The sequence below is a fragment of the Platichthys flesus genome, chromosome 10 (genome assembly GCF_949316205.1).
Source record: "Platichthys flesus chromosome 10, fPlaFle2.1, whole genome shotgun sequence".
Taxonomy (NCBI): Eukaryota; Metazoa; Chordata; class Actinopteri; order Pleuronectiformes; family Pleuronectidae; genus Platichthys; species Platichthys flesus.
The window spans coordinates 1,878,319-1,895,347 of NC_084954.1; the positions used below are offsets into that span (position 1 = coordinate 1,878,319).

A 17,029-nucleotide genomic window follows, 5' to 3' on the forward strand; every position below is an offset into this window, starting at 1 on the left:
CTAGTCTCAGGTTTCAAGCGTCTGTTGACTATTCTAAAATCACAAAGTGTAAATAGGGACATTGACGGACTGAAATCACAGAAGAACAACGATCAAGTGTCTGAAACGCAGCAGCTTGTTTTAAAACCCGGTCAAACATCACAGAACACTGGACCAGTTGTCTGTTCATTCACCTTCTTTACTCAGCCAAGTCACTTCCTTCTCTCTCTCCTTCTACATCCTGTCTGTTTACTTTTGTTTACCTTTTGTTTACCTCTGGGATTGTTGTCGCTGATGTTTACTGATCCACTGACGAACGACTCCATCACTGTGCATGGTCGTTTACAGGTTGATGACAAAGTGAAGCCGCGAGCTTCAGTGCTCATTAAACAGACAAAATTAAAATGTGGGATTTCTTCCTTCGATCTAACCCTTTTCTCTTCATCTCTTCTGCTTCTTTTTTCCGTTTATTGAACATTTTCTCTCTTTTCTCCCGTTCAACCCTTTTCCCCTTCGACATGTTTCAGATCACACATTTCCTCAGTTGTCCTCCTCCTCCCATCATCCCTCTCCGATCGTCTTTGCTCATCCCTCTCTTCAATCCACTCACTCGTCCGTTTGACTTGTTTAATATCAACACAAACACTTTCCCTTCCTCCTCTCGGACACGTTCTCTAACGCTTCACGACTCTCCGCTGGGCCATTCCTCCGCCCGCCCTCCAGGCTGCGTACGAGGTCAGAGGAGGACGCCCTCGTGTTACCTGCAGACATCCAGGACATTTCACCCTCACACACCAGTAAACCCACTCGTCCTCCCGTCCATTAATCTGTGTCCGTCCTGTCTCGCTCGCTCTCCTTTCACCCCCCCCCCTCTCTCGTCTGTCTCACCCTCCCTCGCCCTCCTCCGCTCATCCACTGCGCCACGACTCTCTCTGTTAGGCTATCAGTCTCTGCCGAGCTCAGCGGCTGGTTCCTAATCAGCTTACTGCCAATGAGACTAAGCCTGAGCTGAAAAGGCGATTGAGGGAGGCCGTTTAGCCGCTGGCTGACAACTGGCAATAGCTCGGGGGGGATGGTGTCAAAAAACTTAGCGGCGAAGGGGAGTAAAATATAAAAATGGAACTAATATATCATCTTGGGCTTTAACAGAGAGCAGAGACCAACTTGAGAGTCAAGATAACGAGGGACAAAAGAGGCAGTGTCTCCGTGTGCTTGTTAAGACGTCTCTCCTCGCAGCTCCTGGGGGGGGGGGGGGGGGAGAGAGTCTTCATCCGCTAAGCTGGGCTCCGGCCCCGCGAGGCCGCGAACCACCAACAAGACCATCAACTCCTCTGGTGTCAACATTCTGGGTCTGCTGGCTTGGCCCTTTTTTCTTCTTCTTCTTTTCTGTGGCTAAGCCGCGGATGAAAACTGGGATGTTTTCCAAATGGCCCAGTTTTACAGTTTGCCTTGAAACTCCAGCCCCGGCTCGCTCATTAGTTACAGAGCGAGGCGGCGGCAGAACAAAGGGCCGGCCGTTCGAGAGTGTTTGGATGGAGGAGGAGAGAAAGCTGCTGCTGTCCACAACCAGAGAGACGCTCTCGGTTCTCAGCTCTTCACGAGAGATGGGTTCATCTGAAGGGGGGGGGGGGGGTAAATATCTGAGCATCTCTCTGAATAAGAGCTGGGGGTTAAAGAGCGGAATGTACGTGTATGAGAAATGTGTTTCATTCCCATGTTCCCAGCAGAGGACTGGTTCTACTGGCCCCTGGCTGCCTCTTTCATGTGAGAACCAGCCACGTCACCACTCGCCTGATCCAAAGTGAAGAGGAGCCCAGTTCACGTCACTGGTTTGTGTTTCATCAGATCCAAATCGACTCTAATTCTGTTTCTCTCGTGTTAATCTATTATTAACACTGAAACAATTAGTGGATTAACGAATCCGTCAACACAAAGTTAATCTGCCAAAAAAATGGGGTAATCAATTAATTATTTCAGCAACATTTGCAAACACGGGATTAGTCAAGAGTCTGAAGTGTGAGGATTTACTTTCCTCAATTTATCACTGATAAATGAACATCTGTGTTTCCAGCTGTTGATCAACACCTAATTGATTAATTGCAGATATGATCGTTAAAATCTAAAATCTGCAGTTGTGACGATCTGATTTGTTGAATGTGTATTTCTGAATCAGCTGTACATTAGTTCATGGCCGGAGCTCTGATGTTGTTTTTGTCTGGTTTTCTTTTTAACTTCCTGCTGCTCGGGGACTACAGATGAAAAACATCATGACATTGATGTTAATTAATACGTGTTGTGCCTCATTAATAAATCAATAAAGAAAACACAACCGTTTCTCCTCTGAGCAGAGAAGACAACATGGATTTTTTTTGCCACTTGGGGGAAAACGCAACAAGCTGTAAACACAACACTGACAAACACCATGATCACTTTATACAGCTGATATGATAAATGTGTTGGAAACAGGAGGATAATTCTAACATCCACAAGATCAAGAGCAACAGCACGACTCACTTTAAGTTGTGTTTCTACCCTAACGTCTAACTCTGTTTTGGTCTCCTCCAGCTGCTGAGGGAAGTGTCTCACTCGGAAGCTGCTAAGAAGAGTCTCTGAACTGAACTCCTGATGTTCTCCTGAAGTTATTCGGAGGGGCTGCAAGTGAGAACGCAAATTTCTGAATCAGTTCTGAATCTGAATCAGTTGCATCCGAATCACAAATCGGAACAACTAAAAACTAAAACAACTATCTCAGAATGAATAAAATGGTATAATAATGTATTATAGTAACTGATATAGAGGAACAGGGGCAAGGACGAGGAGACTGTCCTCATTTTGAAGCCATCTGGGAGAAGTAGTTATGCTCCATAAATAAAAGATTTTATGCTCCTTCGGTTTTAAAGTTACACAAACGGCTTTGAAAGAATAACACTTGTTGGAACCTTAATTCCTGAAAAGCTCACATTTTCCACCAACAAGCTTTTAATCTCGTCATCAGTGTGTACCACCCACGTCACGAGCCGGGGGAGAGTCCCAGTGAGAGTGTGTGAGAGGCGGGGGGGAGGTTGGCGGGTTGGAACTGGTAACACCCATGAACACCCCCCCCCACCCCCCCCTCCTTGTCCGTTTGTGTGTCGGCAAACATCCACCAGCATCCACCGGCTCATTGGTCGCAGCAGAGTGGGGTAAGGGGGAGGGGGGGGGGTGGTACTTAGGGATCTGAGGCTTAGAGGGAGGGGCCGCAAACCACAGACAAATTACACCCCCGCCCCTCACACAGCTGGTCACGAGGAAAAACATCCTCTTCCATCGAGCAGGAAAATGTGACGGCAACTGTCCCGACCTCCACGTTTCCCCTTCACACCTGAAGGAGGTCCCCCCCCCCCCCCCCCGTCACTCAGTGTTTCCTGTTTCTGCAAAGTCTTTAAAAATTAAAAAACACGCAGGTGACTTCTTGACTCCACAATGACACCTGCTCCAGTAAGCTGGAAAAACAAACTGGGAAGTGTTTCCTCCCTGTGGCAGAGCGCTGGCAACATCTGGCCGGGAAACTGCTCGCTCGCGCTCTCTCTCTCTCTCTCTCTCTCTCTCTCTCTCTCTCTCTCTCTCTCTCTCTCTCTCTCTCTCTCTCTCTCTCTCTCTCTCTCTCTCTCTCTCTCTCTCTCATCTCTCTCTCTCTCTCTCTCTCTCTCTCTCTCTCTCTCTCTCTCTCTCTCTCTCTCTCTCTCTCTCTCTCTCTCTCTCTCTCTCTCTCTCTCTCTCTCTCTCTCTCTCTCTCTCTCTCTCGGACCCATTTACATTTTTGAAAAACAGACCAGAAACGGTCGCCTCCCACTGAGGGGACAGAAAAATTCCGTCAGGAATTCTCTTCTCTTCTTTTCTTTGTCCAAAAAAAACTCTGGAATCCGACAAGTTCTCCACAAAGAGACGGAGGGAGTGGAGAGAGGAGAGAAGCTCTGGACGGGAAAAGAACAGATGAAGGAGCAGAGGAGCGCAGAGTGACCGAGGGAGGAAAACACATCACTGGAGGGCAATTATCTGGGCTATTTCTGGAAGACTGCTTTTCCATCCTCCAGTAAGGATGGAGGGAACAGGGAGGGTCTGTTTGGCAGCTGGCTGGAGGAGGTGGAGAGGCAGGAGGAGGGGCAGGGGGGGGGGGGGGGGTATGAAAGAGAGGAGGAGGAGGAGGAGGAGGAGGAGGAGGAGTGAATGAGTGCATGGGACGTCTGAACCTAAAACTGTCCGGTACAGTGAGTCCAGAAGGGCCCCGCTGCTCCTGGAGGGCCGAGTGCAGAGGGAGGGAGGGAGGGAGGAGGGAGAGAGGGAGAGAGGGAGAGAGGGAGAGAGGGAGGAGGGTGACATTGAGAGACAGATAACAGAGGGAAAGAAAACAGAGACGAGGTTGGACAGAGACACAGAGTCTGTGGAGGTCACGTGAGCGACGGCGTCAGTTTGCAGGAACGCAAATTTACTTTCTGAGCAAAAGTCCAACTGATAAAGACGAAGATGAACGTCTGACAGATCCCTGAGATGATGTCTCATAAAACCCAGGAGAATAAAGTTTATTTGACAGTTTGTGAATCACTGGTCGACAATCAGCTTCCTGTTTTACACCGTCACCGTTCGTGTGGACAGAGATGGTTTTAAAATGTCTTTTTAAAATGAAAGCAAGCCAAACTGTCAAATAAAAGCTCTGATTAAAATAACGAGGATCTTTGTTTGGATCAGTTTCAAATTAAATGCTTGTTTCCATTTTGACCAAAGTTTGTAGACATCTGTTTGGAAACAGCTGAGCTGACGGAAGCTGCAGAGTTCAGATCTCCTCTTTCTCTTCATTAGTTAAGAACCTTTTTCTGTTTCCTGCATCTTCACTGGGAATCAGCCTCGGAACAGGACTTTCTCCAGAGAGCTGTTAATTACTCCCTGAACTCCACGTCCTCCACCCACTGAGTCCAGTCCAGTGCCCACCAACATTCACTAATGACAAAAGCTCTGCTCCCTGAAGGAGGACGTGACGCGGAGCAGCAGCTCAACACGAACCAGAGCATCAGCTGCAGGAAGCCGCAGAGGAAACGGAGAAGAAAGCCTCCGACCTCTGAAAACAATAACAAGTGGAGTTAAGATGTCAGCATATTGGAAACGGCTCCGACGTTCTGTTTGCTCAAAGTGGCCTCGTCACGTCTGGAGATCGAACTCGTCCGAGGGAAGCGAAGCAAATTCACGCCACGTTTTGTAAAGTGAAAACACTTCAGAGGAGAGAGCAAGAGAAAAGATGTAAGAGACGGAAAGAACAACGACAGAGGGAGCAGAAGAAAGAGAGGAAGTCGTTAGCGAGTCGCCCAAAGCTCCAGTGGACCTGAAGGTGCAGCTCCAGGCCTGCAGCTCAGGCTCCAGGCTTCTCACTGAGACCAGAGAGGATTCGAGAAGGAGGCGAGAGGATAGAGGACCGGAGGGAGGAGAGACGGGTAAAAGAAACAAAGTGGGATGATGGAGAAAGTTGAGGACAGAGGCTGTCAGGAGGAAATGGAGGGGAACGAAGAGAGAGAGGAGGGAGGTGGAGGACAGAGGAGGTGAATGGAAATAAGGTGGTGAGGGAGAAAGTGAACGAGGATCTGACAGAAAAGAAAATGATGCAGAAAGATTTGTTTACGTCTTCAGAGTCTGTTGTTGTTTTTCAGACAAATCCAGAAGTTAAAAGACGCCACAGACTCTGAACAGGTCGTTCTCTTCTGTGTCTCGACCTTGAGGACTGAACGTCCAATGGGAAAACAGGGTTAATATTTCATCTGTCTGAAAGTCAACAAAACGGACAGTTTGACAACAGCAGTGGACGAGCGGCGCTGAGGGGCTGCCGGGTTTGAGCCGCTCTAGTTGGCTAATGGCTGCTGCCAGAGCGGCTGATCTGGTCCCTGGAAAGCCGACGTGCTCCATGAATGAACGTCCGTCCTCCTCGTCCCTGAAGAGCGGCGTCCTCAGCACCAGGCCCTGTGTTGTGGGCTTTTTAAGAATGGACCCTGTTTCCTGAAGCTTCCGGCCTGTTTGCATTTTTAAAACCCATTTCTCAGTGAACCATTGAAGTTGATCTCTGATCTGAATCATTCATGCCACTCCGTCTTTCATTTTTCATTCTTTTCCTGAATGGACGCTGGCTGCATCCATTAATCCCCCCCCCCCAAAAAAAAAATCGCTGAACTCTGCACTTTGTTACATCGAACGCACAAACAGTTTTGTCGGCCCCGGCGGTTGGGAGCCATTAGGAGCCAGGAAGCCCGAACTGCCTGAGCAACAACAACATGAGGATAATCTCCCATTCTCTGCTGGCATGTCAGGGGCAGCACTGGAATGAAGAAAATCTGAAGAAAGACAAAAACCCGTCTCAACCAGCGACCGTTGAGCACAGAATGGTTCCTTTCAGCCGGCGGAGGAGCCGACCGTTGGTTCGAACCCTGAAAAGGTTGTTGTGCTGGTTATTGAGCGAGGGGAGAGGCCTGGTGTCAGGGAGCCCTATGAGAGTGCAGGAGAAGGCCCGCTGACAGAGCAGCCATTGTGCCTTGTTCGGAGGCCTCGCTCAGGGGCTACACTGCCGCATTGTGCTGCCCCCCCCCCCCTCTCCCGGTGGCTCCTCCAGGCTCCTGGCTGCCCCCGGTGCTTTGCTCAAGGGTTTGCTCCTGTAGATTCGGGGGCTTGCTCTGCATCGGGCTCTCAGGACCAGCCCGGAGCTTTCTCCTCTTGTTCTATTCCTCTTCTCCCTCCTTCTGTTGAGGTTGTTGCTTCTATGATGTCCCCCTCTTCAGTGGCCCTTAGCAGGGACGTCTGATGGCCGAGGGGCCCCTGTTCAAACATGGCTCTCTGGAGCTTTCAGACACCGGCTGCATCCCACAGCTTTGTTCTTTGCAACATGAGCTTTGAAATTGTTTTAGTATTTTCTGCCTTAGTTGGCATTATGGATATTTCAAAGTTGATTTATTCTATTAAACTCACAGATTGAATTTAATTTAAACTAGTGCAGAACCCTGATGTGAACGGGCTGTTGTCTTTTCCTGTGTTGATTCAGAAAGATTCTACAATAGACTGTCACTTGTTTATTGTTTGTGAGCAGAGTTACACAACTTTGTGTTCACCCTACCTGGTTGATCTGCACTGGAGATTTCTATTTAAGTTTGAATTATTCACTGAACTGGTGTCGGGAGTTCTGTTAAACAACCGACACAATCTTCAGAATCAAGTGCACAGCTTTTCAAAATAAAAGCTCAAGTGCAATTCAAGTCCATATAAAACATTGCTGCAACAAATCAAAGCCCCACGTGCCTCCGAGGTCGTCACATCGTTAATGAGCCTTCGTTATTCAGTGAGAAAAACGGTTTACATTAAGTCTTTCACATCGTGCTCAAACCCTCAGCAGGCAGGAAGACGCTCTACTGAAGTGTCCTTGAGCAACACGAGACACTGTGGCTGCACCCCCAGCTTCACTGTGCCCGGGCTGACCTCCGACCTCCCTGAGGAGGAGCGGGAACATAAAGGAAACGATCGATAAAGTTTCACATTACCATGTTGTGGATGTGAAGTGCTTTATTGTGTCATACTTTGTGTCATCAATCATTCTGTCAGTGGAAGTGTGAGTTCTAATTGTTTCACATTTCCGTTTCCTCTTCTCTGTAATGACATGAAGATCCAAATGGATATTTTGCAGGTTGTATGTTGAGTATTAACCCGTCGGCCACAAACGCATGATTCAAACACAGACGCACAAAGAGCTGCAACACAAGCGTCAGTGTCTTCTCAACGATATTCTGAGAAACCACAGCAGAGGTCGAACACTGAGATTAAGGGACAAAGAGTCACGGCTTAAATTATTATCCACACATTTCATTTAGAAAACAGCTTAGTTAGAATCTATAAAAACTTGCTTTATTGAATTTCTGTCTTCAGATGTTCTTCCACGACCTGTTTTCCACTCTTGAGGCTTTGGTCTCAGATCTCACGTTGTGTTTGTTCTCTGGTTTTTATCTGTGTTCACGTCCCGTCACTTTGTTCAGCGCCTCATAACAAACCCACCGCGTCAAAGAAACAACTTTTTATTTGACTTGAGACAGAAAGTGGCGCTGAGAAGAATCCCGACTGCAATAAACAGCAGACTTATCAAACTGCTTGGTGGGTCTGGAGCAGAGTACAGTGCATCGTGGGGGTGGGGGGGGGCTCGGGACCGGGTTTACCAAGGCCCAGCAAACTGCTACCAGATGACTGGAGCTCAACTCACCACGAAACAAGGGCGGGGGGGCGAGGGTGGAGGGTTTACATCCCCTTAATCACCGAGCAGCTGCCTCTATAGGACTCCTCTAAAGCTCCAAGATGGTTCCTAAAACCAACATGAACTGAAAGAGGTTTAAAAACAGAGCCATAGGAAACCAATTTCCCCCCCAACACCAAACAAACTGGGGGGGAAAGAGCCAGAGCTTTTCTGTGCAGTGCAGAAAACCCATTAAGTTCCTGTGAAAGGCTCCGTGCGGATCAGTGCTCTGAATGCATGTCCTGAAAGGAAGAGGCAGAGCAACAGCCTCACACAGATCCTGCCAGAGACGCTGCATCTCGGGTAAAAAAAAATAATAAGAGAGAAAATCCCCCCGGAGTCTGTCCTCCTGTCGCAGGTGATTATTCTGGGCGACAGAAGAAGTGCTGCCTCATCGTTGTGGAATGGAACCGACGCCACATGCCAGAGAAAGAAGGGATTTGAACTGAGTGACAGAGGAGTAACGGCTGGTGACGCCTCACAGTGAACACACTCATTCTCCTCTTTATTCAACCAGCATCTGTTGTTTGCACTGAAGATGAATTAGTGGTGAGACGACCCCTCGGTTGAATTGAATATGGATTCATGTGCTTCAGATGTTGTTTATCAGGAGTCTACACACGGCAGACATGACAGCTGAGTGTTAATAAGACGAGGGTTCATTTACCATCTGAAATATAGAGTATTCAAGATGATCGGCTGGACTGTGTTTATATAATGAGATAGAATCCAGAATGAATTTCAGATGAAATGTCTTCAAGTGATGGTTTGAGCAGACCAACCAGTGAAGATGCAGGACATGTGGTCACGACCCGTTTCCCAGTTCAGGGTCTGCATCGGTCGGAGGTTTCATCTGAAGCAGCCGCGACTCGTCGGCCCCGTTTCAAACGCTCTTTCTAACGCAGCCGGCAAATGTGTCCTTCACTTCCTGAGCCACGAAGGTTCGATGCTTCATGGTGCACGCCTGACCGAGCTAACATGCTAACAAGCTAGCTATGTGGGGGGGCTGAGCTGCAGTAAGTGCAGCAGCTTAAAGTGGCCAACGATCAGGGGGCAGCCCCCCCGACTTCTCCCAGTTGAGAAATGGTCAGTTAAGTGTCTTTACAGAACTTTATGATGTCCCAGTAAAGTTGACCTTCAAACATTTTAGACATTTGTCTGAAGATGTGTCATAATTATCAGATTAACTCTCGAGCTCCGACTGAGAGACGAGTTTCAGATTGACTAAAGAGTTTGTGTAGAAAAGAAGAAAACATGCCTCCCACCAACCTTTTTCCCAGGGTGCTTAGCGGCGTGCTGAGGCTGAGTGGCGCCCGGGCAGGGTGGCGGTTGCGTCCCGTCAGCTTGGCGGCAGACGGCTCCTTCTTCGGGGACTCGACCGCGCGAGCCGGGCTGGCACCGGGTTTGATGTTCAGGTCCTTCAGGACGTCGTAGTTGATCTTGGACGAGATCTTCTTCTGCTCCAGCATCTTCCCGATGGCCTCGTCGGCGGTGCTCGCTCGGATCGGGGCCCGTTTCCTGGAGGGGCCTCTGGGCTGGAACACAGAGGTTTACAGTTAGACCTCCAGTCCTCAGGGTCCCAGCTGGAGCTCTTTGGATTAAACACAAAGCCGAGCTCGTCCCGGCTGTGACTGTGCAAACACCACGTTACAATCAGGCCGTGTAGTCGACCTCTCTTCACCGAACTGACTCCGGATCAGCTCAGCAGACGGTCTAACGTTATCTGGAAGTCATTTTTAGACTGGTTCGTTCCCAGCGGAGCGGAATTAGCCTGCTGCAAATCAGAGAGTAATTGCCGACCACCAGCGGATCATGTCAGAGAGCAAACGCACAACAGAACCAATTCTGTGATCATCATTTTCTCTGGATCCTGACCCCGGATGAGGTCTTCACTCAGCTCCAGTTCTCCCACAGAGACCTGCAGTTTCCACACGTCTTAAATCGATGGTAATTCATAAATCACGAGGGGACGCTCAGTTCGCCGAGCGCAGACACAACGAGCTCGCTCTGTGTGTTGTTCATTTATTCACGCGTCGGCCGGTGATGTGACAGGCGGCTGTCAGCCGGCTGCTCGTCTCATTACGTCTCTGTCCCAGTGCCTCTGTTAATCCAGCTAGTTAAAACCAGCCGGCAGATGTTGGGTCTGACAAAGGGTCTGCACCGAGCCAAGAAACCAGTAATGGGAAATGAGAGGGAACCAGTTAGACAGGAAACCGTCTGCCTGTCTGTCTTTATTCCACAGTCTGCTTCCCAGCTGTCAAACCAGACGACTCAACTGTCCACAGATCTGTGACTGTCCAACTGTCCACAGATCTGTGACTGTCCCACTGTCCCCTGCACTGTGACTGTCCAACTGTCCACAGATCTGTGACTGTCCAACTGTCCACTGCATTGTGACTGTCCAACTGTCCACTGCACTGTGACTGTCCAACTGTCCACAGATCTGTGACTGTCCAACTGTCCACAGATCTGTGACTGTCCAACTGTCCACTGCACTGTGACTGTCCAACTGTCCCCTGCACTGTGACTGACCAACTGTCCACAGATCTGTGACTGTCCAACTGTCCACAGATCTGTGACTGTCCAACTGTCCCCTGCACTGTGACTGTCCAACTGTCCCCTGCACTGTGACTGACCAACTGTCCACAGATCTGTGACTGTCCAACTGTCCACAGATCTGCAACTGTCCCACTGTCCCCTGCACTGTGACTGTCCAACTGTCCACTGCACTGTGACTGTCCAACTGTCCACTGCACTGTGACTGTCCAACTGTCCACAGATCTGTGACTGTCCAACTGTCCACTGCATTGTGACTGTCCAACTGTCCACTGCACTGTGACTGTCCAACTGTCCACAGATCTGTGACTGTCCAACTGTCCACAGATCTGCAACTGTCCCACTGTCCCCTGCACTGTGACTGTCCAACTGTCCACTGCACTGTGACTGTCCCAGTGTCCACAGATCTGTGACTGTCCCACTGTCCACAGATCTGTGACTGACCAACTGTCCCCTGCACTGTGACTGTCCCACTGTCCACAGATCTGTGTCTGTCCAACTGTCCACAGATCTGTGACTGTCCAACTGTCCCCTGCACTGTGACTGTCCCACTGTCCACAGATCTGTGACTGTCCCACTGTCCACAGATCTGTGACTGACCAACTGTCCCCTGCACTGTGACTGTCCCACTGTCCACAGATCTGTGACTGTCCCACTGTCCACAGATCTGTGACTGACCAACTGTCCCCTGCACTGTGACTGTCCCACTGTCCCCTGCACTGTGACTGTCCCACTGTCCCCTGCACTGTGAGTGGAGGAGCAGATTGTGAGTGAATAACAGGTTGTATCCACAGGTTCTGAAACCTGCTGGTTGCTATTTGCTCATTTTTCTCATCTGACCTTCAGAAGGTTATCTGAAGGTTTAAGTCCGCCCCTGCTGTTACCTTCTTCTCTTTGTAGATCCCGAGCTCCTTCTCCTTCGCTATCTTCACCTCCTTTTCTGGAAAGAGAAACGAGCAACAGTCAGAACACAAAAAACTCAAGAGATAAAGACATCAACACAACACGGTAGAGACACAACAGACCAAACGCACACTTTGACGCAGATGAAGGTTAAATCCTGAAAGTACCTCTCTGCTCTTTGAGGTAGTCGGAGTTCTCTGCCATCCAGAGCGCCGTCTTCACTCTGATTTCTCTGTCGTCCAGCAGGTACTGTAGAGCGGCAGGTTCACAGAGAACATCCATAAATAATAACAACGGGTTTAACACGTGACACGTGACATAACTTCATAATCACACAGCATAAGGAAGACATTTAGAATATCCAACTATCCACCAGGTGGAGAGGTGACAGGGGCTCATTGGAATGGGTGGTAATAACATATGACATATTTTACTGTTAATGTATTAATTGATGTAATTATACAGTAAACATTATGAAATAACTGAAATATTGTCATTTATTATTTCACTTGATTCACGACTTTTCTGAGAAGCTGAACAAGGAAACACACAACAACACAGACACTGAACTGTTGAGCTCTTTGGAAAACAAAGAAATAAATATAAGATCTGATCTGCAGAAGGTTCCTCTCTGCAGAGCCGAGAGGAACATGAACATTTTAGAAGGTGTGTGTCTCTTTGTGTGTGTGTATGTGTGTGTGCAGATGGAACAAGGCTCATTAAGCAGGCGGTACGTACCAGCTCTATCTCGCTGTCATCTATCCCACTCAGGTCCAGCTCCCCACTGTCAGCGGCGCCATCTGTCACAGACACACAAATCAGAGACGACACACTTAGGAAATTTGCTGTGATGCACATTTTTCACGGCAGCTTCCTCGTCCCGGAGGAATCGAACAGGAAACAGCTGCCGGCCGACAGAACAACACCGTCCACATCCCGCTGGCGTCTCGTCCTCGTGCAGCATCTTCCATCGGAGGCGGATCAGAGAATCAGATGCACTGCGACCGCCTGATAACACGTTAATAAGCTTAACTCACGCTCCGGCGGATCTACCTCAACACACTTTCTTTTCAATTACGATTTGCTCTCTAGATTGTGGCCCCGCTTTATTTCAGAAACAGAAATGCTGAAACGACGATTTGCATTTCACACACTGCGACGCTGGCGTTGGATTCTCTCGCTTCTCCCTGCGTCTCCCTGCGATGGAGACGATTGCATCAGAGACACAAGAGACACTCTAACACACCGGTGAGAGAGAGACACTTTTAAAACGTCCCCAGGAGACGACGCTTCAATTATGGAAGAGAAAGACTCACACACACAATCCGACTGACTCTGATAAAGGAAACAAAACATGTGACGTCTTTCACAGGATTTGACAGTGGGAGAAAAGCATCAATGGAGATTCACTGCACTTGATTAGCTGTCGGGGAACAAAGTGCGACTCCTCTCCGGCTGCACACAAACATCTGACAGTCAATCAAAGATGGAGAAGGAGTTTTTTAAAGAGGCAGCGAGCGGCAGGTTTATAGGAGACGTTTAGCTTCTGTCAGCTCTCTGCCTTTGACGTGTTCCCAGGGTTCCTCCAGTTCCTCCAGTTCAAACTCCCAACAGGGCGGCAGCTTCAAAGCACCTGAGTCACCAGGCAGCTTCCCCGCTTCATGAAGGAGAGGCAGGTGGAGAGAGAGGGAGGAGAGCAGGAGAGAGCAGGAGGAACACGCCCATCCTCCCACAGTGAAGGCTGCACAGTCGAGGTGAGATTATCTACTCAGTCATTTGAGTTCAGCTTCCTTAAAAAGTCAAACCCGCTGCAGAGGGAAGAGACAGGTCAGCCGCTATCTGCCGGGCCCAGCCCTCTAAGAACTTCCTCTGCGTGAAGTGCGAGGGCGAGATAAGAGGGAGACGAGCCCGGGGGGAGATCGGGGGCGCCGGGAGGCAGAAAGGCACGAGACACGAAGAGCTGATAACACCGGTCCGACCCCGGGGAGACGGGGGGGGGGGAGGGGCAATTACCGAGATCTTATTCAGCCGCGGCTTTGATAAATCTACACTCGCTAATTTGATCTAAACCGTAAAATCACTCTTGGTGGGCGTGCAGAGGAATCTGCAGAGTTTAGGTTCAGAGATTTGATTTCACCTATTTTTGTCCTTTAAAGATGAAACAGAGTGGAAGGCCCGAGAGGAAGAGGAGGAGGAGGACGAGGAGGAGGAAGAGGAGGAGGGGGAGGAAGAGGAGGCTGTGAAGGTCATGTGCAGTGGCAGGATGTAATAAAGTACATTTTTCATGAACCTGGATTTATTTTTCTACTCCACTACCTGAGTCGAACAAAGAACATGAAGAGAGAATCGATGATGACGAGCACCTCTTCATCATCTTCTCACATTTCACAGGAAACTCATTAATCGATTTCACCTCATTAACTGATCATGAAAATAACCATTAGCTGCAGCTTTAGTTTATTAAAACGCTAACAGCCATGAAACACTGATGAAGACCTGAACGACCTTCATCACATGTGAAGATCAACACTTCTGGTTCCTCGTCCCACAATGCACCAGCACGGCAGGTCACATTTATCTCAGTTGTGCCACGACTCTTTTTCTGCCGCTTCTCTTTAAAGCGACGCCTTCGTTCCCTCCTCAGGCGTCACAGTGAGGCAGCGGAGCGGCCACGGCCACCGCCTGAGAAGGTGCCACGTTCAATTTCTTTGAGGCGAACCGAACACCGCCGGCCCGAGAACCAATCGAGAAAGAGACGGTGTAACACCAGCCTGATCGCTCTACGGGGAAAGCACCGCCGCCGTGCCTGCGAGCTGTGAACTCCATCAGTCTGTTGTCTCCTGGTCGTCACAGACAGGTAATCTGAAGCCACGGTTACCCATAATGCCTCAGGAATACCCTCCCTGTCGTCTTTGTCCCGGGTGGCGGCGACCTGTCTGATGTGGTCAGCAGAAGAAGCTGCTTCACTTCTCTAATACCAAAGAAGAAGAAGAAGAGAGAGGGGAGAACACAAAGGAGCTGAGACAACGTGCCCTGCAGGAACCAGAGGTGAGCAGGTGAAGGAGAAGGCCTTTTGAAGCCTGGGGGGGGGGGGGCAACGAGATCAAGAGATTTAAAAAGAACAGAGAGGAGGGGGGAGGGAGAGCTGGGGGGGGGGGGGTGACAGAGTAATCAGAGTGAAGTAAGAGAAGCAGAGAAATTAGAAAATAACGTCTTTGAATCCCAGTTAATCACCAAAACCATGAATTAGTAACGTTAATTAATCTTGAAACACTTTCTGACGGCGGATCTGAGCCTCAAGTCACAGTTTCCTGCTGAAGGTTCTTTGTTTAATTGTCGTTACTCAAGCAAGAAGAAATAATACATGTATTAGTGATTAACCCACATTCAGAGGTCCAGCGTTTACTTGTTTGGGGTTTTTCTTAATCTTATAAATGATTCTCTTATGACCAGTTGCAGGTCAGATAAAGGTCAGGTGTTTCAGGCTTTTCTAGCGACTTCTGAAAGCCGCTAACGATAAACTCTCCTAATGAAACTAACGACTTTGAGTTAATTAACAATCAAACCATCAGACTATCAGGAAAACCAGTTTGGGCCTTTTTCTTTTTTTTTTTTTTTTTTAAAATGGGATTTGTTGACAACACGACAAACAGAGCATCGGCCTCATCCTTCAAGAGAGACAGAAAAAAAAACGTTTAAATGATAGAAGAAGCTGCCGAAGAGATTCAGAGGAAAAATGAGCAGCATGGGGGGGTAATGAGAAAAGAAGGCAGAGAAAGGAGAGAGAGGCTGAGCAGGAAAGATTAAGAGAGAAAGAATGAGGCAGGTCGGAGATTGAGAGACACAGAGACTGATGGAGAGAAGCAGCAGGAGGGAGGACATGGAGGAATGAGCCGGCAGCAGCTGAGAGACAAAGAGGGAAGACGTGAATGGAGGAAGACAGCAGGTAAAGACACAGGCTGAAAGAAGGGAGGGCAGAAGAGAGGAAGAGTCGAGGCAGATGGGAGAGAGAGAGAGAGAGAGAACGAGTGAGAGAGAGAGAGAGTGGGGGGTTTCAGGGAAGTTCACTGATCTCCTTCTAATCCCGAGCCGGGTTTCATTCGAGCGCTGCTGACAGAAAAGAGGAGATGAGGGGAGAGCAGGAATGAAAAGGAGAGGAGTCACACAAGCCTCAGTCTGCTGACTCCTCCACTCCTCCACTCCGGCACTCCTCCATTCCTCCCCTCCTCCACTCATCCACTCATCCACTCCTCCGCCCCAAAACAAAGAGTGAGTGTGTGATGTGCCGGATGAATGAGGCTGTGTAGCCTCAGCGATCATCCTCTCTTCAAACGGAGCTCACGTTATCCCGACTCGCAGCTCTCCATGTCAGCAACAATCCTGATCCTCCCCCCGACACACAAAGCCCACCGAGCCGCTGGGCCACAGGGCCGCAGGTAAAGGTGGATGTTTGAATCTGTGGCTTCTCAAGGTAAATACAGATGTTTTTGAAAGGAAGGTTTTTTGGAAGATACATCTGTATTTTGAGAACTGTATGTTTTCTTCTGTCGTCCCTAGATTTTAAACAACAACTACAAATCATCACTATATAATTTGAGAGAACGATTATAAAAATACAAAATAAATAAATAATATAATTCTTCTTCAGGACGATAAGTTTGGGAGAAAGAAGAAGAATTCCTTTTTAAGGCTATGATAAAGAAGAAGAAAGAAAGAAGAACTTCTGTTTTCTGAAAACTATTGTTTCACCACTGCAGCTTTATTTTGGTTCCTATTGAGTCCACGTGTGTGTGTGTGTGTGTGTGTGTGTGTGTGTGTGTGTGTGTGTGTGTGTGTGTGTGTGTGTGTGTGTGTGTGTGCGTGTGTGTGACCCACTTTACAACAAGTACAACAATAGCAGGGTTTAGTTCTGTTCTTCTGCGCGGAGCCTCAGCTCGGTTTGCTCTGATGCTCCGAGCTGCAGCTTCCACAGTCAGGAGCAAAGCGAGGAACGTTTTACCTGCAGTGTTTACATCTGACTGGTGCAGGGTTTGAATCCCCGGTCAGTCCACTGCCTCAGACGCAAACACAGAAAGGAACGCCCCCCCTGCAGCGGTGTGAGGTAACAAGGCTCGGTGCCAGCTCGGCCCCGGAGACACAACCAGCCGGTCCGGGCAATAAATAGAGAGAGAGATTCTCACTGACATGGACTCGCCCATTAAAACGTGACCTCGCCGACCTTGGAGGAGCTCAGAGTGAGCGGTACGCCCACTCGCCCACCTGCTCCTCCTCCTCGGGACACAGAGTGGGAGCGAGGAGGTTCGTGGA

The 17,029-nt window shown here is 49.0% G+C and overlaps 1 protein-coding gene across 2 annotated transcripts in view; it reads right to left on the reverse strand.

Moving 5' to 3' along the window:
* The window catches only part of brf1a (BRF1 RNA polymerase III transcription initiation factor subunit a), a 68,583-nt gene that overhangs the window by 16,085 nt on the left and 35,469 nt on the right, over positions 1–17,029 (reverse strand). For both annotated transcript variants that reach the window (XM_062396624.1, XM_062396623.1), the window contains exons 13-16: positions 12,461–12,522; positions 11,890–11,971; positions 11,704–11,759; positions 9,533–9,798 (exon numbers count right to left, since the gene is read on the reverse strand). In XM_062396624.1, coding sequence (XP_062252608.1) covers positions 9,533–9,798; positions 11,704–11,759; positions 11,890–11,971; positions 12,461–12,522 — 466 coding nt within the window. The remainder of the gene's footprint in view (positions 1–9,532; positions 9,799–11,703; positions 11,760–11,889; positions 11,972–12,460; positions 12,523–17,029) is intronic.